Consider the following 26,576-nt stretch of genomic DNA (forward strand, 5'->3'; position numbering starts at 1 on the left):
TATAAAATGATTTATCTAAACAGGTGAACTTTTTCTAATCTCAGCAAGCCCACATCCTTACTTAAGACATTTCTTCCTTTGTAAACAAGAAATCCAAACTGAAAATGATACATTAATAGATGCAGCTTTCATTCTAGCATTGAATTACCTGAACATATCAGGATATTCAAGAAAGTGACCATGAGTATAGGAAGGAAGGTCCCTTTTCATTGATTTAAATCATCTTCTTTCTATTAAGGAGTAAACTCTGGGATGAGCAATGCTGCTGTCAATGGGTCTAGACATTACACAGCCATGGGTCACTAATTTAATTAGATTTCAAAGAAACTATTCTACATTTACTCTGAAAACAATACTTCCTGTGTCCTCCCTCACACTAAAAGCAATAAAACAATCCCACAGAAGTTTACACCTCAATGCATGAGGAAGCAATAACAAAGTCAGTATACATACAATAACTTTAGTCATTGAGTGGTTTCATAACAGTTAGGTCATTAGTAAGACTTAACTACCTGACAAGTTTCCATTTTGGGCAAACAAAACAATAATTAATCTTGCTGCTAATAAGACAGTTTGGTTTCCATGTGGCATGACTTGCTCAGAAAAATGGAAGCAGCCATCTGCATCTGAATCAGATTTTGCAATAAAATTAACTCAGTCTTTTCAATATAAATTAGAATATATAAAAAATTAACTTCAGTCTACTGACAATACTGGAAAGTAATACTAGTGTTTAAAAAAGAAGAAATGTGGTTTTGGCTTTATCATCTCTCAGATGTCTCTCTCAGAAAAGATGCTCTTCTGTGCACTCTTCCTTCCAATCCACAAGGGATAAAAGTTTTATTTGCACACCACTATCATGTTGGTATCTGCTTTCTATTATCCTTATTAATTTGTCTCTCCTGCAAAGCCCACTGCCATCTTACCCAGGACTCTGATATGCAGCTACATGGATTAGCCAGCAGGTGGAGCTGATCATTGCAATCATCAAAAACGCTAGTGTATAGCAGTGGTTTTCAACTTCTGATCTGCAGACTTTGTCTAAGTCTCTAAGGTGTCCACAAAAGGTGACTATGAAAAGCTTATGCCCAAATAAATTTGTTACTCTTTAAGGTGCCACAGGACTCTCGCTGTTTTTATGAAAATAAAGTTTCAGATCCCAGAGAAGGCATTCCATTTTTCTGATCAATCAAAAGTATGTGAAGATTCCCCACCCACCTACAGGTCAAAACTCATAAGTGTTGCTGTTATCATAGAAGCCCACACTTCGGCGCCCTTTCTCACGCTGAGTCAAATGATGTACAATATTTATAGATGAATTTTGTTCAGTTAGTTTTCAGTCTAAGACTTTATGGTAGGGGTCCACAGACCACAGGCTGAATTTCTAAAGAGGTCCGCACCTCCATTTGAAATTTTTTAGAGGTCAGCAAATGAAAAAAGGTTAAAAACCATTGGTGTATAGTACTAAATTATAATACACTTGTTCTTCATGGAGGTCATTTAATATGTCAAAGAACCATGTAAGGTTGTAGTTGTTACTGGGAGTAAAACCATACTGAAACATATAGTAGGATCATTTACCTCTGATCTCATTAACTACAAGCATACTGCACAACCCACAAGAGATACTCATGGTCTACATCTGCCACACACATTTGGGGTAACTCAGACCTCACTAATGTGGCAGAAAATATGGCAAAGTGCACCTTAACTGTTATATGAACATCCCAAACCAACCTCATAATTTGCTACTAATACGTAGACTCAAATTTCAAATATCTCATCTAGTAGAAGCAGAGTCAAAGTTCAGACTAGATCTATCTTAATACATACAGAGACACACATTCCCCACTACTGTATTCTTTGGTAGGGAAAAGCAGGACCAGTCTGAGCCTTATACAAGCCTTCAGGAACAGTTATCATGCCATTAACAGCCTCCTTGGATACATTACATTAATCAAACATTAAAGGACAGCTGTTCTGCTAGAGAGTTCCAGCACTGCCTCTTCACAGAGTGTTTAAATATGTCCACAAAAGAAGTAAACTCAGAGCAGGTGCTTGTGCAAAATGCTGGTACTAATGTTGTTCACAAAAAAGAAGATAGAGATGGTGGGCATTGCCAGCACTAAACAGTCATACTTAGGGCCATCAGGAAATTAATAAAGAAGAGGAATTTCAGTATAGTGACTTAGGTACAATCATGGCAGATAGCCACACAGCATTAATAAATGGGAATAAATAAATAAACTAATAAATGGGAATTCCTGTTAACAAGCTTTCCATTTAGGCCTCTACTGGCAAGATGACACCACTTATATGTCTTACAGGCCCAGCAGGAGATGCTAAGCATGGCAGCTATATCAATCTTTAGGAGGCAGTATATATAGAATACAATGGGTTTTAGGGCTGGAGCAAGGCTTGCTAAACTAAACAAAACAAAACATCTCTTTAAACTGAAAATATAAGAAGCCCTAATCATCCACGTTAACTAGTGTTCTTGGAGAGGAAGAAAAATTACAAGGTTTAAAATTAAGCTTTAAAAGCTTTCATTGCAGGAACTGAAAATTACAAAATGTATGAAAACAGAATGCTTGCCACCCATTTCTCATTCTGATCTATGCAGAAATTAAACTTCCACGCTCAAGTACTTTTATTTCCATTGTAAAATATGATGCCAAAGAAACAAAATAATGTAAGAAATACCATGCAAGTTCTATGGAATAGTTAAAGCTTACAATAGTCTTCAGGCTTTTTAAAACAAATTAATATACACAGTACAAATGAATAAACTGAGAGACAGAGAACAAGGGACTGTGATGATCTGAGGAACGTATGTACAATTTACTAATTCTGGTTGCTAATAAAATTGCTGTATTGTGGATTACCCATCTATGTATATCCATCATGGGCTGACAGAACCTAGCATATACCCAGTCCTAGAGACAATGGAGAGTACTTAACTTTAATGATTTGTGCTTTGACCAGACAACAGACATGTTAACAAGGTTTGCTGGCCTTGGGAGAAGATGGTTCCTATTTGTCTGCAGGGGGAGGGGAAATGGAGAGAGTGGAAAGTTAGCAGCAGCAGGATGAAGGGACAGATACAACAAAGGAGGAGTTTAAAAAGGAAACGCAGAAGGAAGACTCAGACATGCACATAGAAAGCATGGGACAGAAGAGAAGAAGGGGATGGCCCCAGATGACTCTGGCCCCAGTCTAATGAATACTCTTGGATTGGTGAGGAAACCTCTGCGATAGGGTATGTGGAAGTTACAGGGAAAGTCTGAAGGTGTCAGCACTAGTTGAGGGTGGACCAGGGGGCCTCATGGTCACAGCTCTCAGGCAAGGGTGTCAAATAAAAGATCTGCACTCCACAAATTTGTCCAGAGGCCCTAAGACAGCGGCAGTGGCTGGGCTCCATTCAAACTCTATGTGCTTAAAACACCCGGGAATTCAGTAGCTGGTTCCCTTCTCAGCAGTTTGGGAAGTGACCAAGAGGGGGCTCTTGACTGGACCCGCCACAGGGACTTCCCAAGGTCCCACCAGTGAATCAGTAGCTAAGATAGGAATAGAACCCAGAAGTATTGTTTCCCAGTCCCCTGCCTCCTTATTTTACAGTCTTTTTGCTGTACTGCCCTAGGGTCTAAGTAGCCTCTTCCATTCCTTATGTCCAGTTATATTAAATTGTAAGTGGACCAGAATTTCCAAAATTACTTAGGCCCGGTCTACATTGCCGGTGAAATTTGGCAGCAGTCAACGGGAAGAACCATCAAGCTAAGTACTATAGCAGTCTTTTCTAAATAACCACATAACTAAATTCACATTATACCAAGAAATGTAATAAATAAATAGATAAAAAATGTGGGCATTAAACCTACGTAACTGACCATGCAGAAAAATCAGCATACTATACCTGTTTTTTTACTGATATTGCTTTGAGACTGGGCCACCCTTATGACATCAGCAGCTGTATTCCTTATTATCAGTTCTTCACTCTGCAACAGCAGAACTACACATTTCCACATGGCAAGTGTACTGGAGAGACCTGAATATTTACAAAGAGGCAAGGATTTTAGAATTTTGCTTCTTTCAGGTTAAAAAAAAAAAAGTTATAGAAATATTTATTTCCACAGCTAAATATTACAAATTTTGGTGAAACTTTAAAATAGAAAAAAGGGGAAGGGGGAAGAAAGGAAGACGATTTGTGGCAATGTAGTCAGAATGCTGTTTGCTATAGAATGTTAAATCTGAGCAGCTAACCTATTTTTTCCCATGTCTTCTTCTCTTTTATCACCATCTTGGTGGTTGGCCCTGTCTGGTTCCAGAATGGAGAGCAGGTGAGAGGGAGGACCATCCTCAATATCAGACCAATGCTGAGATACTCGAGTCTTAGGTAACGACTAATGCTCTGAAATTTCAGCAGTTCCTATGAGTGTGAAATTCTTGCTGGGCATTAGTAGAGTGCTGATGATGTGTGGGTGAGGATCCAGCAAGTCCTTGAAGTAGTGACTTTTGGCTGGAGGTTCTGTCGGGAGGTGTCTAGGGTTTGGGTTGAAGCTAAGGGGTTGTATTAAGAAAGCTTGCTTGATGGTATTGCTCTCTGGAGCACCTCAGCTTAATTTACTGCTTAGATTGTGAATATCACTGATAAGGAGAATCTCTAGTAGGACTTCTCTTGAAAAAGTGACTGGCTGCTAACTATGCCATACCACAGATTACACTCTGGAAATTGGGGAGCAATGAAATGGTTACCTAGGTTTATTTTCTGCCACACTGCTGTAGGGGAAAGCACTTTTCTGTCAGAGTCTCCCTCAGAGATTTGTGATGGAGGTTTATGTGGAGAGTTAAGCCCATGTTATTGCTTGGACACAGTGGGAGATTCTTAGGGCTTGTCTACTTGGGGAAATTGGCTGTCATACTGTAGCAGAATAATTATTCTACTATTGCTATTCCAGTATAGCTCCCCCCTCATACACATACATGGACACTCTATTCCAGACTAATTACTCCACTTTAATAACTCCAGAATAAAGGCACTTTTATTCTGGAATAGTTTCTACAGAAGGGAGTCACACCAGAATAGTAATAGCGGAATAATTATTCTGCTATAACTATGCTAACCAATTTCCCCGTGTAAAAAAATTCTTACAGTGTTCCCAAAAGAGATGTGGCAAACCTGAAAATGGACTCTCTGGAAAAGCTTCTTTTCCTAACTCCTCAGGCTATATTAAGTAAAGGCAGAGAGGAAAGTCCAAATCATTCCTTTGAGTACTTTGATCTCTTCCCCGCTAGGAAACATTTTCTTTTTGAATTTATTTCTCTGGTTGGCTGAAGTTGTATAATAGTAGCATTTTAAAAAAACTTTTATCTTAAAACATCAGCCATTGAACAATTTGATAGTAGAATCAGGTATATCATGCCAGATATAAAACGCAAACCTCTCCTTTACACTTTTTACAAAACCATAGATCCACAATCTTCAAGAGAGTGGCTCCTGATTTAAACCAGTGTAACTGACAGCAGAATCAGGCCCTTTACTTGGTATCATTTTTCTGTGTGATACATTTAGCATTTGTGAAAGATGCCAGACTGCCAGCTCTCTAGAAAACATGCACGATGAACAGTTCCTCCTCCTATCTTAACTCTGGCCTGCATGGTCCCTCTTCTTGGGGAGAAAGGCTAGGTCAGACTACCGACCCTTCAGTCTTTGCCCTGTTTGGCACCCCAGTTGATAGTCCTATCAATTAAAGCCAATTTTGGTTTTAAAGTGGAACACATGTCTGCCAGAAAAGGACTGGAATTATTGACTCATTTCACAGTGCCACTTAACAGACACCAGATAAGAAAATTTTGATCATTGCTAACTTCAGCCCAATTCAAACCAGTGACAGAGATGAAAACCTCAATATTCCAGTACCAATCATTCAAACACCCAAATCTCCCTCATTTTATATTAGTGATAACATCTGTCTTATTACTGACTCTAACTTTGGTTCCAGGAGTCAAGATTTCCAAATGTAATAATCTAAGGCAAAATATGTAAATGCTGCATTTACCTGGTACTAAAGGATTAGCATAGGTTTAGCCTAGCTAAATGGTATCAATATCATTTAACAAACATGTTTCCAAACAGATAGTTTATTGACTCATTTATGGCTCTCCTGACATCTCAGAAGACAAGATACAGTAGAACCTCAGAGTTACAAACACCTTGGGAATGGAGGTTGTTCGTAACTCTGAACAAAACACTATGGTTGTTCTTTCAAAAGTTAACTGAACATTGACTTAACACAACTTTGAAACTATACTATGCAGAAGAAAAATGCTGCTTTTAACCATCTTAATTTAAATGAAACAAGCACAGAAACAGTTTCCTTACCTTGTCAAATCCCTTTTTAAACTTTCCCTTTATTTTTTTTTGTAAGTTTACATTTAACAGAGTACTGTACTGTGCTGTATTTGCCTTTTTTTTTTTTTTTGTCTTTTTGTCACTGCTGCTGTCTGATTCCATAATTCTGATTCCAAACGAGGTGTGTGGTAAACCGGTCAGTTTGTAATTCTGTGTGTCCATGTGTGTACTTTTTATATATGATAATTATATTATATTATATATATGAAGCAATCAATATGTTAATTTCTATTGACACTTTCTTTCAAAATTAATTTACCTTCAAAATCTATATAGGTCAATGCAAAGTTGGCATTACATCAAAGGTAAGCTTTCAAAGACTCTGTATGTTATCGAACATATGGAATACATACGCTCTACAGATGTTCTTAATGGGTTGAGTGAGTTTGTTTATTATCTGATCAAACCCCACATCCACCTCTCACATTATTTTACTATATTGTATGTTATGTTATGCAATTCGACAGCCAGAGTCTAAAAGTTTCCATTTAGGCCAACACAAGAGATGACACTTACTACAACTAGCTAGGATGCCCTCATAGGTAATTAAACCTGATGTTGAGGGTCCAAACTGATCGCTTGAGATGGCCAGGGGTGGAATTTCTTTTCCCCATCCCCTATATACATAACTACACAGATGCAGTGTAAGTAACTTAAAAGCTTATGAGCAGGGGGGTGGGGCTGTACCAGGATAAACAAATAAAAGAAGATTTTAAGAAGGTGTACAATAAAGCAGGGGCTAGAGAGGCAAGGAGCAAAGAACAGGAGTCAATACGCTAGTAGCAATGGGATATGGCGTTTCAACTAAGAATCATTTATTCAAATCCATTTCAGGAGTAAATGAAAACAGCTACTATCTGAAGGCTGCTTTGTGATCTGAGTAAAGGAGTTGACGGGTTAGGTCTGGTTCTGAGGACACCTGTGTTCAGAGCACAAAAATCTCACTACCACCATCATCACAGTTGGCAGCACTGCTGAAAATCTAGGCACAAAGGTTAAAGAAAGCCTGGGCATGGAGATAAGATTCACTTCTCACCCCTAGATGGCTTGGTTGGTTTGTGAAAGAAAATTTGCACTGCACCTGTTTTGTGTATAACTAAACAATATCAGTTTCCAGGACTGTCGTGGCACCTTTTTTTGTAAGCAGTAACTTCACTCCCTCCCCACCATTTATTTATAACTTTGAAGCCATGCCAATCCAATACAATCTCCACTGTATATTCCTGCCATCCTGTGGTAGATACAAGATCAGGGATGATAGCTTTTAGATGACAGACTAATACTGAATGGATAAACAATATCTATTTTCTACATCCTTTACTAGAGCTTGGCAAAAAAATTTTGATGAATAGTTTATTTGCTGAAATATGTAGTTTTGGGTCAACCAAAACGATTTGAAAACTCACAAAATATTTTTGTCCAACATTTTTTTTTGGGATGGGGGCTAAATTCACAAGGGGACTTAGGACGCATTCACAAAACAGCCTCTGCCTTTTAACCATGTACTATAATCACTCCCAGGAAATGTGGGAGATCCAGGTTTAAGTCCCTACTCTGCCTGATTTAGAGTAGTGATTTGAACTTGTGTCTTCTGTATTGCAGGGGAGTACCCTAACCCCTGGGCTATGGGATATTATTGTGGGGTAGGCCTCTCTCAATCTCCCCCATTGGAGCTGTTCTATTTTGTATAAATATTCAGGGAGACTAGAGCAGGAACGGGAACCTGTATGTCCCCCCGCCGGTAAACGCCCTAACCAATGGGCTAATCATTCAATCTCTTCTCTCTTTCTACATGGTAATAACAGTATATTTATAGCAGGAATCAAAAATGGGGCAAAAGCAAAAATGTTTTTAGGGATGTTCATGCACTAATTTGTGAGCTCAAAACTTTTTCAGCGAGTTTAATATAACTAGATAAATAAAACAGCAACGGAATGGCTGACGTTGCAGGCCTCTCCATGATCACAGATTCCTAGAGTGCAATCCTGATCCAATGAAATCAATGGAAATCTTACTATTGACTTCAGTGGGCCAGAATTCCATCCCTAGATTTCCTGATTAACACAAACCATAGAACTTCATCTTGTAATTCCTGCTTTGAGAGCAATAGCTTGTGGTTGAACTACAGCATATTTTTCAAAAAGACATCCAATTTTCATTTCAACATTTCAAGTAATGGAAAATTCATCTCTTTGTAAGATGTGCCGATAGTTAATCGATTTTTTCCAGTTTCAACTTTCAGCCATTGGATCTTGTTATGTCTTTTCTGCTACAATAAAGAGCCCTCTAGTAAATTGTTGTTCCACATTAGTTCAATAAACTGAAACATGCAATTAACTCCTCCAGTATTGAAAGAGTTAATTTAAAGTACATGACACCCTTTAATAACTGACTGATATGATTAAAACATATTCAATATATAAAACATCATGCGTTGTTCAGTTTCATCTATTCTAGTCTCTGCCGTGAGAATATAGTGCTTAATCCTAGAAATTTATTCACCAAGGATAAGTTTCTGATTGGTCAGGAAAAGTGGTGTGACACTTCTGAGGACTTCTGCGGCTGCCAGTCGTATATCTGTTTCTTGCTCATCACCACAACAAGAAGTTACTAACTGAACCCACCGTCTCATTTCTGATTCCATAACCTGAAAGCACAGAAATGCATGTGAAATCAGTAGTACAGTTTAGAGCTGGTTCTGAATCACACTAACCTATGAACTGTTAAATTAACTCTTTTCTAAAGCAACAGCACAAGTCCTCCCAGCACATACACAATAATGAACAAACAGCCATAAAATGCAAATCAAATAAAAAAAAAATTCATACTTAAACAGGTGCAAATCACTCTTATCATGCTTTAGTAATGAATATAAAAGACTCCATATATAGGTAACAGTTGTAAACCTCCCATGAGTTACACTGATTATTACAAAAACTCTTGTTAGCATTGCTATAGGTAGGGTTGTGTCAGCATTTCCACTATAAAATCCTTTTTCCAAGGTTCATAAACTTCATTGTAACAATATATTCCAGGTTTAAACTTGGCAAACAAATCTGTGAAATGAGGTTTACACACTCATTTTATATTTCAAAATTTACATTCTGCCATTTTTCAAGCTAAGAGAATACAAAAAATTAGAAAAACAAGGTTACTTACCAGTAACTGATATTCTTTGAGATGTGTTGCTCATGTCCATTCCACTATAGGGGTGTGTGTGCATGCCTCCGTGCATGGTTCCTGGAACCTTTTTCCCCTTAGCAGATCCCGTAGGGTATATGAGGCGCTGCCAGCCCTCTGCCCCCTTAGTCCCTTCTTTCTGCCAACTCCGGCAGCGGGGACGGGGGGTGGGTTGTGGAATGGAAATGAGCAACACATCTCGAAGAACATCAGTTACTGGTAAGTAACCTTGTTTTCTTCTTCGAGTGCTTGCTCATGTCCATTCCACTATAGGTGACTAACAAGCAATATTTTTGGAGGTGGGCAGGAGTTACCAGTGAGGTGCCCTCAGCACCGCTCTGCTGAATCCCCCGTCCTCTCTCGCCTGCTGAACGATGGCATAGTGGGACGTGAAGGTATGCACCGACAACCAGGTGGCAGCTTTGCAGATGTCCTGCAGGGGTACTCTCTCCAGGAAGGCTGTAGACGAGACTTCAGCTCTGGTTGAGTGCACTGTGATGGTTCCCAGAAGCGGCATGTTCGCCTGCTCATAGCAGAACTTGATGCACGATGTAATCCACGAGGAGATGCTCTGGGTGGAGATAGATGAGCCTTTCATCCGGTCAGCCACTGCAACGAAGAGCTGTGTCCATTTCCGGAATGGCTTTGTACGCTCGATGTAGAAGGCCAGGGCTCGTCTCACATCCAGCGAATGTCATCTCCTCTCCTCCTCCGAACTGTGCAGTTTGGGAAAAAGCACAGGGAGAAAAATATCTTGATTACAATGAAATTGGGAAACCACATTGGGCAGGAAGGCAAGATGCGGCCTCAACTGCAACTTATCCTTATAGAATACTGTATAAGGGGGCTCCGAGATCAAGGCCCTAATATTGGAGACCCTCCTAGCTGAAGTAATGGCTACCAGGAAGGCTACCTTTCATGAAAGCATGAGCAGGGGGCATGAAGCCATGGGTTCAAAGGGGGGCCCCGTGAGTCCTGAGAGGACCAGGCTGAGATCCCAGGGAGGCACCGGGTCACAGACCTGCGGATAAAGCCTCTCCACCTCCTTGAGGAACATGACTGACATGGGATGGGAGAACAGCGATCTCCCCTCGAGCGGCTGATGGAAGGCCGAAATGGCTGCCAGGTGAACCTTCAGCGAGGCCAGCGCCAGACCCTGGAGCTTTAGCTGTAGCAGGTACTCCAGGATCGACTGTATTGGCGAGAGGTTGGGCGGAATACCCTGGGACTCCGCCCAACAGGTAAACCATTTCCATTTAGCCCGATACATGACCTGTGTAGAAGGCTTCCTGCTGCCAAGCAGGACTTGTTGGACCTGCACCGAGCAGGCTCTCTCGCCCTCCGTCAGCCACAGAGCCTCCCGGCCATGAGGTGCAGGGAGTCCAGGTACAACAGGCGACCATGGTCCTGGAACAGAAGGTCGTGCCACCTCTGGAACTCCAGGGATGGAGGAATTGAAAGGTCCAGCAGCATGCTGAACCAGTGCTGTCCCAGTGAAGCTGGAGTGATGAGAATAGTGTCCGCCCTGTCCCTCTTTATTTTCAGCAGGACCTTGGGCAGGAGTGGAATGGGTGGAAACGCATACATGAGGGTCCTTGTCCAGTCCATGAGGAACGCGTAGGAAATCGACCCCGCAGAGAGCAGAACCTTGGGCACTTCGCGTTCCAGGTCGACGCGAATAGATCCAGTTGGGGAACGCCCCCCTTCTGGAAGATCATAGCCACCACCTCTGGGTGCAACGACCAGTCGTGGTGGGGTGGAAACAACCTGCTGAGGCGGTCCGCCTCATCGTTCCTCACTCCCGGGAAGTGAGAGGCAGTCAAGTGGAAATTGTGCCTCATGGCAAAGTCCCACAGACGGATAGCTTCCTCGCAGAGGGCCGAGGAGCGTGCTCTCCCCTGCCTGTTTATGTAAAACATGGTTGTGGTGCTGTCCGTCAGCACCTGTACCACTCTGCCTTTCAGGAATCAGAGGAACACACTGCATGCTAGTCGAATGGCCCTTAGCTCCTTCATGTTGATGTGCAGGCGCCTCTCCTCCCCCAACCTGAGCCCCTGGGTGCCTAGGTTGACGCTGATCTGGGCTCCCCATCCTATGTCTGAAGCGTTGGAAATTAGGGTGACCGACGGGACCAGTTCCCTGAACGGAAAGTGCTTCATCACTGCCCTGGGCGTCCGCCACCAGTTTAGGGAGGCTAAGATGGATGGGGGAACTGTGACCATCCAGTCCAATGGATGTCTGCTCAGCACATATACCAAGACTAACCATGCCTGAAGTGGCCTGAGCCTCAGGCGAGCTAGTCTCACTACGTACGTGCAGGCCACCATGTGGCCTAACAGCTGTAGGCAGTGCCTGGTGGTTGTCGTGGGGCAGCGGTGCAGCTGGGAGATGATAGAGACCATCGCCTCGAAACGTGGCTGAGGCAGGAAGGCTCTGGCTTGGGAAGCATCTAGGGTATCCCCAATGAATTCTATACATTGCATTGGGGTTAGTGTGGACTTCTGCTTGTTTATGAGTAGTCCCAGCCTGCTGAATGTGGAGCAAGTGAGGGTCACGCTCTCCTGCACTTGGGACCTGGACCTGTCCCTGATAAGCCAATCGTCTAGATACGGGAAAATTTGCACACCCTTTCGTCTCAGGTGGGTAGCCACTACTGCCATGCACTTGGCGAACACGCTTGGAGCCGAGGATAGGCCAAAGGGTAGGGCTGTAAACTGGTAGTGGGAGCAAGCAACCGTGAAACGGAGAAAACACCTGTGGCTGGGGAAGATAGACACATGAAAGTATGCGTCCTTGAGATCGAGGGCAGCATACCAGTCTCCTGGATCCAGGGAAGGGATTATGGAGGCTAGAGAGACCATGCGAAACCTGAGTCGTTTGACATATTTGTTTAGACAACGCAGGTCTAATATGGGTCTCAGACCCCCCTTCGCCTTGGGGATGATGAAGTACCTCAAATAGAACCTCTTCCCCCTTCTGCTCTGAGGGACCATTTCCACCGCTCCTGTGTTGAGGAGAGTGTCCACCTCCTGCAAGAGGAGTTGCTCATGAGAGGGGTCCCTGAAGAGGGACAGAGGGGGAAGGTTGTTGGGGGGGGGTGGATGTAAACTGTAGGGCATAGCCCCCTGAGACTATCCCTAGGACCCAATGGTCCAAAGGGATCTTTGCCCATTCGCCATTTATAAAGGGGCGATCCAGGAGAGCAGTCGGGGCGTCACCTTCGGGCGCACCATCAAAATTGTTCCCTCTGCTTCCCGACCTCCTGGGGACAAGCTGAGGACAAGCTCGGGGGCCGGTTTCTCCTTCTAAACCCCCTATTCCTATCCCTATACCTATAGGGTCGAAAAGGCCTGGGAGGAGGCCATGGCTGCTGCTGCACCTGGGGCTGTGACTGATGCCTGGAAAACTGGGGCATGTACAGGCCTAGGGAGCAAAGCGTTGCCCTGGAGTCCTTCAGACCATGCAACTTCGCATCGGTCTGGTTTGAGAATAGGGCCGACCCATCAAAAGGAAGGTCCTGAATAGACTTCTGCACCTCCTGGGACAGGCCCGAGGATTGCAGCCACGAGCACCTTCTCATACAGATGGTGGAGGCTATGGCCTTGCCTGCCGAGTCAGCAGCGGCACAGAACGGCTGGAACGCTGACCTAGCTACCGTGGTTCATTCCTCCAAGATGGCGCTAAAGTCTACAGCCAGGTCCAGGGGCAGGGCCTCAGCGAACCACCTGAGGGAATTCCACAGGTTGAAATTATACCTGCCCAGGAGGGCCTGATGGTTGGCAATCCTGAACTGCAGGCTTGCCATGGAATAAACCTTTCTCCCAAACAATTCCAGCTTCTTATTGCCCTTGTTCTTGGGAATGGACCGTGGCTGACCTTTTCTGTCTCACTACTTAGCCGCGTCTACCACCAAGCTTCCCAGGGCAGGGTGAGTGAACAAATACTCTAACCCCTCGGCCGGGATGTAATATTTTTTCTTGGCCACCTTTGACGAAGGGGCAACCAAGGAAGTAGTTTGCCACAGGGCCTTTACAATCTTAAGGACTGGGAGGGCTACTCTCGCTGGGGCAGTTGCTGCCAGCACATTAAAGAGGCTATCTTCAGCCTCTTCTAACTCCTTCACCTCCAGTGCCAAGTTAGAGGCCACCCTCTTGAGCAGCTCCTGCGCGCCCTGAAATCCTCCCATGACGCCAAGTGGTTCCGGGAGACTGACTCGTCCGGTGAGGAGGAAGAGGAATGCCGAGGCACATCCTGAGGGTAAGCCTCCTCGTGGCGAAGGGTTGCACCTGTTGAGGGTCCTTCCATGGGGTCCGACACCTCGTCCGAGAAATGGTGTCTATGGGCCTTCTTCTGTGCCAGAGGCACGGACTGCACCCCCGATGACATAAGGGATTGGGGTCCTGGCCCCATCTGGATACCCCAAAGGGCCCAACAAGGCCATTGTTGCGTCCATTGACCCTGGGGCCAACCTGGGGCTGACTGCGCCACAGGCTGTGATGCTTTGTGGGGGAGTCAGCTCTCCTGACGACTGTCCCCCCCCCCGGGAGACCCCAAGTCACCGGACCGGCAGTGCCGTGCCCGTCCTCGGTCCTGGGTGCCCTTTCATGCCAGGGACTGCTCTCTCGACGCCTCTGACCTGGAGGATAATGAGGACTGCCTCCGTTGCCACTAGTGGTGCCGATGAACGGAGGTGCGCTCCCAAGAGCTAGAGGTACTGGAGCGTCATTTCGGTACCTATGATTTCTGGTGCTGCTTGCCTTGCAGCTCTGCAGACACCTTCAGTGACCGAGGTTGGCGCCGCTCTGAACTCCTCGGAGCCGAGCCGGACTCCAGCGACCGGGTTCCGCGTTGTGGACTGTGCGGTGCTGGGTCCTCCAATGGTGACTGGGTTCTGCGCCATCTGGGTAAGGGAGAACTCCTCGGTGCCGGGGATCTGAAACAGGAGCTGTCCGAGCGCTGCCTGGCAGACCTCGACCAGTGCCGCCTCCTGGCATGCGCTGTCTCTGGTGCTGGGGATCAACGATGGCGCCAAGTGGGAGACTCCACGTCCTGTGCCGGAGCAGGTCGGCTCAACGACGCCGACCTGGAGCGACTGCTGGGGGAGCGGCTCTGCTCTACCCTCAGAGGCCGTCCAGCAGGAGATCTTCCTCCCCGTACCGGGGATCTCCACTGCCCTTCAGGGGGACCCAACGCGGGTTTCCCCCATGACACCAGCCCCTTTTGCCTCGGCCAGTGGGGTGAGGGCGGAGATGGCATAGGCAAGGCCAACAAGGCTCTTGCCGCCTGAAAAGCCTCCGGTGTTGATGGCATTGGCAGGGGCACTCTCCCACTCCCAGGAGTCAGGAGAGGCTCCCTGACCACAGATGCAGGCACCGAAGACTCAATGGGCTGGCTCCGGTGCATCTCCATACTGGACCCTGTCCATACTGACGGCGCAGGGGAGTGTCTGTGTTCCGCGCGCTGCTCCTCTTTGGTGCTGGCGATGTTGCATGGTGCCGAGTCGAGGTCGGTACCGGCGGTGCGCTCTGCACCAAGGTCACGCTCGGAGCCGAGGTGGAGCGGGCCAGCTCAGACGCCAGGTGGAGCGCTGCCTCCATCAGCAGGGCTTTCAGCCAGATCTCTCAGTCCTTCTGAGTCCTCAGTTTAAAAGCCCTGCAGATCTTACATTTCTCTTTCTTGTGGGCTTCCCCCAAGCACTTAAGATAGTGGTCGTGGGGGTCGCTGAGCGGGAAGGCCTTCCCGCAGGAGGCACACGACTTGAAGCCCGGTGACCGGGGCATGGCCCGGCCGCTCTAAGTCTCCGCAGGGACTTGCCTTATCTAACTACACTTAACAACTACTTAACTAACTAAAACTAACTTAGAATAACAAACAAGTTCAAACAAGGGGAATAGTACTTGCTGCGAGGAAGGCTAGTTCCAGCAACCATCATGGGTGGAAAGAAAGAACTGAGGAGGCGTAGGGCCGGCAGCATCTCATATACCGCAGCATGTGCGTGGGGCTCCAGTGGGCGTCGGAGCCGGCCCTACAGGATCTGCTAAGGGGAAAAAAGTTCCAGGAACCATGCATTGAGGCATGCACACTTTTATAGTGGAATGAACATGAGCAAGCACTCAAAGAAGAATCATTGTTTCAATTCTTCTTTTTTTTTTTAAATGACACACTGCAGGCCATTAGCACACACAGTATAGACTACTACTGCTGGATATTCTGGTATATTTTTAAAAAGTTTTCCATTTAGAAAAGCAATTACTGTACATGGAATATTTTTGCAATGAAAAAATTATGATATTTCAATACATGTTTTAAAAATAACCTAACAATCTACAGCTATCTGCACACAAACACACACACACACACACACACACACACACACACACTTGACAGATAGCATTGTTCTGTATATATTATGGATTTGCAGATTACCAATTCATAATTGATGTAAATCCTCTGGGTGAAATATCTGTATATAATCTACAGTTTACAGATTTATAATATTTATAAGAGCAGAGAACATTATGAGGACTTATTACCTCTCTTTAGTATTTTAAACATTAATATTAAAAGGCAGTTAAGTCTGTGTCTCTGTACATAGCTCCGCCTGTTGTTCTTATAAGGTGACTCAAGGTCTCAGGCATATAGCAGGTGATATTGCATATGCTGGGGATGGGAAGGGCAGCAGTCATAGCTTTGCATTTCCTTTTTCTCCGAAATTTGATTCTCAAAATTAGCTTCCCAGAAATACATTATACTTTGAGCTATGTGAGTGATTACTGGATTCAAGATGCATGTTAATTATTTTTTCTCTCCACAGAAGAGTGTCTGTTAATGAAGACAATAAAACTCACCATAAAAGATGAAAATCAGAAGTCAGATACACATTGAATCCACTAGCACTGAAAAGATGCTTTTATATACTCAAGTTCAACTTACTGAGAGAATGAAATATTAAAATGATGTTGATATGGCTTCCAGTTCATAATGTGGCAGTGTGTACAGAGGGAGAGATACACTAACGTAACAAAAAGCAACTAATACTACAGGCACAATTAAATCAAAAGGATGTTAAAGGGATTTCTATTTAAGGAAAACTATTCATTCCTTCTATCATAATAAAGAAAACTAACAAAACATTAAAAAGTAATATGCTTGGGATTGAGAAACAAATCTCTTTACCTCTTGGCAATTCTGTACAAGATGGATGACCAACTTTGAGGCTAATTTGAGAGCTACACTTTGAATTTCAATGCTGTAAAAATGCAGTAAAGAAGACATAATTAACACAGTACATTTTGCCACAGAATCACATCGAAAAACACTTGGTAATCATCACTGGCAGCAAATATTAAAATACCTTCTCACTTGCTGAACACATTAAATGCTGTTAGCTGCAGCCAGCTTGAAACCCAACCCAGTCTAATCTGTTATGAATGTTCAGCACCTGAACACACATCCAGATGAGAAACAACATTTGTTTTTTTGGTTTAGTCATGAGAATTTTGTGTTTCATGAATATAAACCTGCTTGTATCATGATACAATTAGGTATTTATCATGTTCAAACAGGGTTTTTTTTTTAAAGGTTAGCTTGCAAACTGAGCACACAAAGGTCTTTACAGTTCTCAGTTTTTGTTCCATTTAAAGTTAATATGCAAATGGATATAAACTGTTCTTTCAACTTCCCTAGTACCTATTTTCTTCCTAGCCACGTCCTTTAGAGTATACATAACACATACATATGCAGATTTCAAGTCAACATACAAAGACAGTATTATTCTTTCAAGTTCTTTCAAGTGATAAATGAAGCATAGACCTTTGAAAGTTTTATCTACACCCGCAGTTTCCATGAAGAGTCCTACCGTTGCCCTTCCACCAGTGCTAGAAATGGTGGAAGTACTGGTGTAGATCAACTGCCTGCATTTTAACCACAAAATCACCTAACAGGGTCAGATGATACCACAATTGAAATGCTGGCAGTGAGTCTTGACAATTATTTTCACTGTTGCATGCATTGGTAGATTGGCAACTACATTGTGATAGTAGAACGGAAGGAATTTAAGGGGGGGGAAAAAAAGCTAGTGAGCTAGTGTAGGCATAAATGGAGGTTACTTATTTGCACCTCGGAGTTCTTCGAGATGTGTGGTCCCTATCTGTATTCCACATGTGGGTCAACATGGGTGCCATGCGCCCAAGTCCAGGAATTCTAACAAGCAATGTCCGTTGGCCTGCTCTTGCGCAAGAGATTTCCTTTTGTTACTGATTGAGGGCATAAGAGGCAGTGTAGGCTGATGGCTACCTAGTTCCTTTTCTTATCACTAATCCAACAAGATGCAGAGCAAAGGGGACAGAGGGTGGATAGCAGAATGCAGATAGGAGCCACACATTTCAAAGAACCTCCAGTTATAGGTAAGTAAATTCCATTTCTTTGAGTGCTGTTCCCTATGTGTATTCTATATGTGGGTGATTGACAAGTAGTGCTCAGACTAGAGTGGGGAGTGGGAGGAAGCTGGCAACAAGACCTGCACCAAAGACTGCAGTTCCCACTGCTGTATCCTGGAGTGCCATCCACACGTTCACTAGATATTATGCATGAGTTCAGACCTCTGCTGTGGATATTGCTTGACCTTGTGATTTTTCTGCTATGGCAAGTAAAAGTCTTCGTGATTTTCTGAAAGGTTTAGTCCTTTGCAGATAGAATGCACAGATCTGAGATCAAGGAAATTAAGTCTCTTTTCTTTAGTAAAAGCATGGGATTTTGGAAATAATACAGGTAAGTGGATATGTTGGTTGACATGGAATTCAGAAATAACCTTGGGGAGGAATTTAGGATGGAGATGAAGGGATATCTTTTCCTTGTGAAAAACCATATAAAAAGGGTCTGCCATGAGAGCTCTCAATTCACTCATCCTCCTGGCTGAAGTGATAGCAACTAAAACCTGTTGTATTCAGTGTAGTTGTAGTTATGTAAGTAAGTCCCAGAATACAAAAGAGACAAGGTGGGTGAGGTCATATCTTTTATTGGACCGACTTCTGTTGGTCAGAGAGACAAGATTTTAAGCCACACAGAGCTCTTCTTCAGGTCTGGGAATGACTCCCGATGTCTGACCTATCAATACTCATCCTCAAAGGGAACCAACACAACACTTTTAAAAGATGAGCATGAGAGCTTAAATTCATTACTCTGCTAGACTCTAAAAATCATGGACTGAACAGACACACTGGATTTATAGTTTATTACAACAGTTTCTAACTCACTAACCCCTTCTTTTTGTCCTATGACTGCAGAGGTGTTAACGGGCTTCTCTACCTTGAATTGTCCCTTACAGTATGTGCTAATTACTTATGCTAAACAATCTGTTTTATCTTTAATTTTGCTGTGACATTGGGAGTACTTTTTTCACACCTGAGGAAGAGCTCTGTGTGGCCCAAAAGCTTGTCTCTCTCACTAACAGAAGTTGGTCCAATAAAAGATATTACCTCACCTAACTTGTCTGTCTAGCAACTAAACATGCAACTTTCGTGGCCAGGTGAGACATGGAACATGTCACCGAAGGTTCTAACAGTGGTCTGGTGAGGGCTGACAGGACAAGACTGAGGTCCATTGAGATGTAGGTTTGACCACTGGTGGAATGGTCCTGATTAGGTCCCTCATGAATCTTACTGTAGTTGGGTGGGTGAAAACAGGGTCCATCTAATGGAGGGAGGAAGGCACTAATCACTGCAAGATGGATTTGCAGCTCATTAATGGGAAGGCCACAGTTTTTGGAGACAGGAAAACTAAAGTCACAAGAATATCTGCAATGCCTGGAGAAGGTTGATTATGCTACACCCAAGTAGAGATACATTTTTATTTAGCTAGGTAGCAGAGCCTAGTTGAAACTTTCCTACTTTGTGTAAGGATAGCCTGAACAGATGCTGAACTGGAGTGTTCTATTTCTAATGCCCATCCATGCAATATGCCATAAGATGGAGCAAGTCCAGATTGGGGTATGTGATTCTACCCCCACTCCTGAGTTAGGAGGTCCGGGAAGTGGCAGATCCTGATTGGGAGAAGTGAACTGATATTTTCAGGTGCTCTGGGCACCAAAACTGCTTGGGCCAATTGGGAGCTAGGCAAATCATTCTGGCCCTGTTGTGACAGATCTTTCTCAGGACCTGTGGTAGCAGGACAAAGCAGGAAAGGCATATCTGAGATTGTTTGTCCATGACAACAGGAGCGTGTCACTGTGGGAGCTGTGGCCCATAGATTCTCTGAAGCAGTACAAGGGAAGCTTTCTGCTGATTTGGAATGCAAAGAGATTCCATTGAGATGTACTCTACTAAGTGAATATTTCATTCAGGACAAAGTCATGAACCTCCCATAGTCTTCAGAAAAGTGCCTGCTTACATTGTCTGCTAAAGAGTACTAAGCACCTGGGAGGAATATGGCTAGGACAGTAATACGGTTTCTGATGAAGAAGTTACTCACCTTGTGCAAAACGATGGTTATTCAATATGTGTCCCCCTTTTGATGCTCCACTGTAGGTGTCTGCACCCCTGTGCTGCTGATCAGAGATTTTTGGTAGCAGTCCATACCGCCCGTGCATTCGCTGCTCCCCACCAGCCACGAGACTAGCCTGAGCGCACGGGAATCCCGCCTCAGTTCCTTCTCTACCACAGGGCCAACTAATTGAACTCCAAAGTAGAGGGGAAGAGGGTGGGTCATGGAGTACCCATAGGGACACACATCTTGAAGAACCATCGTTACTGCACAAGGTAAGTAAATTCTTCTTCAAGTAGTGTGTCTATGGTTGCTCCACTGTAGGTGACTCAGTGCCCACCACTGAGGCTGGGACTTTGGAGTTGATTCTGTTATGGATGATAGTCCAGTGGCACTGAATTTGGCATCTGCAGCTGAATCCCCCAAAATAGATTAGTTTTCTCCCAAAGTGTGTGCAGATGCCCAAGTAGCTGCTCTGAACATTTCTGACATAGGGATACCTTGGCGAAGGCAATTGAGGAGGAGATCGACATTGTAGATTGGGTATGTATTGAAGATGGGGATGTTGCCTTACATAGTTGGTAACAGTCTAATACAACCTGAGACCCACTTAGACAACCTTTGGGCTGAAATCGCTATTTCCCCCTTTGATTTGTCCACAATAAAAAGGAAAAGTCTCAGGGATTTTCTGAATGCTTCTGTCCTTTCCAAATAGAAAGCTGATGCTCTCCTTATTTGTACAGGCGTAAATACCTGCCCTTTCCTGGTTACTATGCGGCCAGTCCGCCGTCCAATCTAGTATTCAGTAGCTAAGATAATCTAAAATCAAGATCTAACCTATAAGTAATATTTATTATTCAATTAATTTTAAAATTAAATTAAATTACATGAAAGGACAGTTAAACATAGTCAACAGGTCAATAGTATGAAAACTAAAGCCCACTGATAAAATTTAAAATATGGAGAATAAATATATCTATATCTAAAATATATCTAAAATCCACAGGATACACGAAATGAATGTTCGGGTTCACTGTTTATCGCTAAAAAGAGCCAACATATCCGTTGTAGCATACATAGCAAGTCTGCACACACTTTCTTTAAAACTTTTAAATTTATCAATACCTAAAATTTTAAAAATTTCATCATTTCTTTCACTCCATTTACCTCTCGCCCCAACCACAAATCCAAAGAAGTGGATGATCTTCCCACCAGTGAGCTGCAGCACCTCCTCCTCCAACTCAGAGTAGTATGCCTCCTTCTCAATGTGGGCTGCCTCCACACTGTCAGCGTTGTCTTCCCATCTAACTGTGACATCCACAATGGCTACCACTCCTTCCTTTTCAATAATGAGGTCGGGTTTTCTCAACTTCCCTTCTTTATTATGAAGGTAAGGTTCAATCCAAATTTTACATCCTTTATTTCCTACTTTATCAATTAGTGCTTTAACTATTCTATTATGTCTTTTAATTCTTGCTTCTTTCATTTTTATGCACTGACCAGAGATATGAGGAATTGTCTCTTTGACCTTACCACACCATCTACATAACTCTTCCTCCATCTTCCGTCCTCTTGCTAGAGCTTCCCTGGTGGGAAAAACATTCGCTCTCGTTTGCAATGCCGCAATCAGAGAGGAGGATCTGGCCAAGCAAGGATATTTTAAAAACGAATTACTTACACAATCATTTTTAAAATATTTAATACCAATTCCCTGACATCTTAAATTACTCCATTTTAAAAACTCTTCATCTCTCCACGTTTTAGGATTAGCATGTTTTAGCACTATATATTTAAGCATATGGAGGATAGCTTCTCTGCTATCCTTATGAGACTTGGGATAAAAGGCTAGAAGCTGAATAAGTCGATTTAAGTGCAATGCTGAAGTCACTTTAGGAATGAACTTCGGGTGTGGTCTAAGTGTGACCTTGTCAGAGAAGAACAACATGAAGGGGGAATGTGCCATCAGAGCTGCTATTTCCCCTATTCTTCTGGCTGAAGTGATGGTGATGAGGAACGCTGTTTTCATGAACAGGTAAGTTAAAAAACACGTGGCCATGGGTTCAAATGGTGGTCTAGTAAGTCCTTTTAGCACCAGGTTGAGGTCCCACTGAGAAGTGGGAAATCTGGACTGTGGGAAGAGGTTCGCTATGTCTTTGAGAAACCTCTTTGTAGTTGGATGGGAGAAGTTGGAGCATCCTTCCATCTGGTGCAAACCTTTAGTGAGCAATCAGAGAGTCCTGATTTCTTGAGAGTTAACAGATAGTCCAGGACTAATGATAGTGTGGCTGCATTTGGAGTGACACCCTTGGGTTGGCACCATACTTGGAAATCGCTTCCATTTCTGCAGGTAGGTACGATGAGTATTTCCCTTTCTACTATGCAGCAATACTTTCCGTACCTCATCAGAGCAGGATTTCTCTGTGTGTTGGAACCATGAAGGAGCCATGCTTTGAGTCATAGGACCCGCAGATTGGGATGGAGAGTTTGTCTCCTGTTCTGTGATAGAAGGCCCGGAGTGGTTCGCAGAGTAATCGGTGGGCATAGTGCCAGCTGTGACAGGTAAGGACAGGTGTGGGCTGTGTGGGGGCAATCAGCAAGAGGGTTGCTTTCTCCCTTTTTATCTTTAGTAGGACTTTCAAGTAACAGAGGGAATGGAGGAAAGGCCTATAGGAGACTTTCATCCCATAGAGGAAGAGAGCGGCTCCCATGGAGTGATGTCTGATTCCCGCTCTGGAACAACACTGTAGGCATTTCCTGTTCTGGTAAGTGGCGAACAGGTCTATTGTTGGAGTCCCCCATAGCCAAAAATATATTGTGGAGTATTACCAAATCTATCTCCCATTTGTGTTCATGAGTGAATTTGTGGCTCAGACTGTCTGCTGTTGTGTTGTATATTCCCAGTAGGTAGGTCACGGATATTAATATATTATGGGCGATGCACCAATTCCTTGGTTTTAGTGCTTCCGTGCATAGGGAGTGTGATTTGGCACCTCTTTGTTGGTTTATGTAATACATGCAGACCATGTTGTCCATCATAATCCTTGTGTGTGTGCCTTCCATCAGCAGAAGGAAGCAATCACATGTGTTTCTGACCGTTTTGAGTTCGAGCAGGTTGATATGGAGGCATGCCTTGGTTGAGGACCATTTGTCCTGCGTTGTGCTGCCATTGAGATGCGCACCCTATCCTATGAGGGATACATCAGTAGGCAGGAATAATGATAGGGACGGCTGGGCAAAAGAGATAACCACACAGATGTTTACTGGTCCTTCCACCAATCCAGAGATTGTTTGACCCTGGTGGGTATTGTTAGGACTCCTCGGTTCTTTCCCTCTCAGTTCCCAGACACAATGCCCCAGACAGCAACAGTCCAGAATCCAGTCTCAAGGCAATGCAATGGGTTTATTGGGGTTAGACAAGAAAGCATAAGATTACAACCCTAAACACCAGTTGGGCTTCCTTCCGATAACTGTATTTCTAAGCCCTTCGCACCAGTCGGGCTTATCTCTATACACCTGTCGCTGCACCAATTCTGCCATGACCACCCCTCGCCCCCCCACCCATTCGGTGCTAACAGTCAACCCACGACCTGACCTTATTAGGGTATTCCTATGTGATCGGCTGTGCCTTCGGCTCCCACGTCATATATGGGAAACGAAACTTAACTGACCATGGGAAACGAAACTTAACAGCAACCAGGAAACTAAACTTATTGCAAGTGTCCCCCGGCCAATCCGGTGCTGGCACGAAGCCCATAGTCCCATCCCTTGCTGCATCTCTGACCAATCAGTTAACCATTCATGTCCCATTTAGCCCATAAAAAGGGGTCTTTCCCAAGCCCCCGCTGAGAGCCTTCCCGATCTAGCAGCCTGATCACCTGGTCCGGACTCTCCCGCTCCCGTGTCCCCCCCGAGCGCGAATCATATTTTTGCCAGCCGAGTTCGAGTTCTTGCGTTTATTATGCTGTGTCCCCTTATCGTCTGGGTGGTAAGGAGTTAATTATCAGCCCGTGCTCTGCAGCGAGCTGTCTGTTTAACATTCCTTCATCTGTGACTCGCAGTTAACTGTCTCTTTAAAATTAGTCTGTGCCTTGCAGTTATCTGTCTGTTTAATATTCCATCATATTAGCTTGTGTATTGTAGTTAACTGTTTGTTTAAATGTGTATAAATAGGTAAAATTCTATATTATCTCTGTTGTTTTATAATAAAATCCAGTTAATTACTAGCCGACTCATTATTGACTCTCGGGGATCATTAACCTGTCGGAACAACACTGATAGAGTTCCCTTCCCCCTTCATCATAGCTCTATGCACCCATAGAACTCCCTCTTTCCCTAACTATGGCTCCATATGCCGATGGAGCGCCCTACATCCCCCCTCCTTCTTCTTGGTAGGCTTTATTATATCTGTAGGTACCACCCTTCCACTATATGGTCATGTTCTGTTTTGGAGGGTCTTAAGTCTGGGGGCTTTAGAACTAACTCCTTTACACCTCATGGAAGGGGTTAGGGAGAGAGGTTACAGTTGGTCATGGTTACTTCCTCGCAGTCTCAGCACTTCTTCCTTACACCTCTCTCCCGCACAGCTGCTGGGTTACTATAGCAACTCCTGCTTGAATCTGTTCCCTTATCTCCTCTCATTACAGAAAGGCAAAACTTTTACTCTGTTTGGAGGTGAGATTAACCTTATGCTTTCACTCACATCCTTTTCATTTGCATCCTAGTAATCTCAGTTAAAAGCAAGGCCAAAACAAAATTATTATTTAGTCTTTCACTTTATTTTCTTCACATTCTCCTAACAGTTATTGATAGTAATTTGTTTATACCGTCTCTGTTCTGCCTGTAAACCGAATTGAACCAAGCTTGGAAGCACCTCATACATAGTCTGGCATGAGCTATCACGAATGTCCCTGCCACCATATGTCCCAGGAGCTGAAGGCAGTGTCTGCCTAATTTGGGGGCTGTATTGTACTGTCTCTATCAATGAGGAGAGACCGAGGAATCTGTGACATGGGAGGAGCACTCTCGCCCGAACTGAATCGAGGTCTGCTCCTATGAATTCTAGCCTCTGTCGAGATAAGGGTAAATCATGATGCCTTGAGAGCATAGGTGGGCTGCCACCACTGAGAGGACTTGGAGAATAATCTGGGGACCAATGAGACTCCGAAAGGGAGTACTTTGCATTGGTGGGGGTCCTGACCTATCATAAAACTGAGGTAACTCCTGTGGCTTGGCATGATTGAGATGTGGAAATATGTGTCTTGGAGGTCAAGGGCTAAGAACCAACCCCCTTTTCCTAATGCTGGAATGATTGTAGATAATGTGACCGTCTTGAACTTCTGAGCTTTTCCAGCCTGGAATGGCAGCAAGGAGAGTGTTTTATGGGCACCCTGACTAATCCATCAGAATTGTCTCTTTGAGGTGCAGGGTTGGGAAGAGACTTGTTGAAATCCCAACGTCTTTTGTCTGGGGAACCTGGGCTTATTTCTCTGAGGCGTATATGGCCTCTGAGCATATTGAGTTGAGTATTGAGATAAGTAGGATGGTGAGTATTGTAAACAAGACTTAACCAGCAGCTGAAGGTTGTATTTTCTTTTGTACCCAAGAGTGTATATACTGAGGGACCTAATACTGGCCCTTGAATTCTTTAAAGTGTGGAGGAAAGCATCAGTCTTTTCAGCGAACAGTGTTGCTCCCTCAAACGGGAGGTCCTCCACCATCGCTTATACCTCTTTGAGGAAGCCAGAGAGGAGAAACCATGAGGCCCATCTGTGACACAATGCACTCCATGTACACCCTTATGGTGTGATTTGTATATCAGTCATGTTCACCCTTATAGTGTAACTGTGTATTGTTTAATGCAAAGAATGTCATGTAAGGTATTTTTGGAATGCTCATGACATACTGAACATTATTGTCATAGTAGTATGTTATAGTAGCAATGTCATGTGTGTGCTTATGAGGCTCTGCTATGTAATATTCCCAAATGTGTGTCTCACATTGTTTGGAGCAGATCCAGGCAAACACTGGAAGCAGAGTGAGAGTTCATGCCTCACAAAGGCATGCATCAAACAATCTAGCTCTTCCAGGAACAATGGACTGGCCTGGGCATCTGATAAAGTGATGCTCATTTGACTCAAGTGGAGGAAACCATGCTGGACATTGCCAATCACCTGACCACTGGGGGTGGAGAAGGAAAAGGTTAAAGGTAGAGACATTTTGGTCTCTGGAGCTCTCTCTTGCAATCCATCTACAAGACAATATCAAGACTGCGCACGGGGGAGCCTGGTTGGAGCCAACCAACTAGCCTGTAGTGAGTGTTATCTAACTTTGGGAAGTACTACTTTGGCTACTGGAAGTATTAAGCTTAGTTTAGAATGGGATTTGCTTTTATTTCTTCCTGATCAAATCTGACTTACATTCCTCGATTTTATAATCACTTAAAATCTTTCTGTACTTAATAAACTTATTTGTTTGTTTTATCTAAAGCAGTGTATGTGGTTTGAGTGTG

At 43.9% G+C, this 26,576-nt stretch overlaps 1 protein-coding gene across 2 annotated transcripts in view; it reads right to left on the reverse strand.

Moving 5' to 3' along the window:
• Positions 1–26,576, reverse strand: part of THADA (THADA armadillo repeat containing) — a 345,314-nt gene that overhangs the window by 31,328 nt on the left and 287,410 nt on the right. For both annotated transcript variants that reach the window (XM_067565060.1, XM_067565061.1), the window contains exons 34-36: positions 16,766–16,838; positions 8,912–9,056; positions 3,914–4,045 (exon numbers count right to left, since the gene is read on the reverse strand). In XM_067565060.1, the coding sequence (XP_067421161.1) occupies positions 3,914–4,045; positions 8,912–9,056; positions 16,766–16,838 (350 nt within the window). The remainder of the gene's footprint in view (positions 1–3,913; positions 4,046–8,911; positions 9,057–16,765; positions 16,839–26,576) is intronic.

This window comes from Emydura macquarii, unplaced genomic scaffold, assembly GCF_026122565.2.
Source record: "Emydura macquarii macquarii isolate MOO-44397 ecotype Brisbane River unplaced genomic scaffold, CSIRO-AGI_Emac_v2 contig_2676, whole genome shotgun sequence".
Classification (NCBI taxonomy): domain Eukaryota; kingdom Metazoa; phylum Chordata; order Testudines; family Chelidae; genus Emydura; species Emydura macquarii.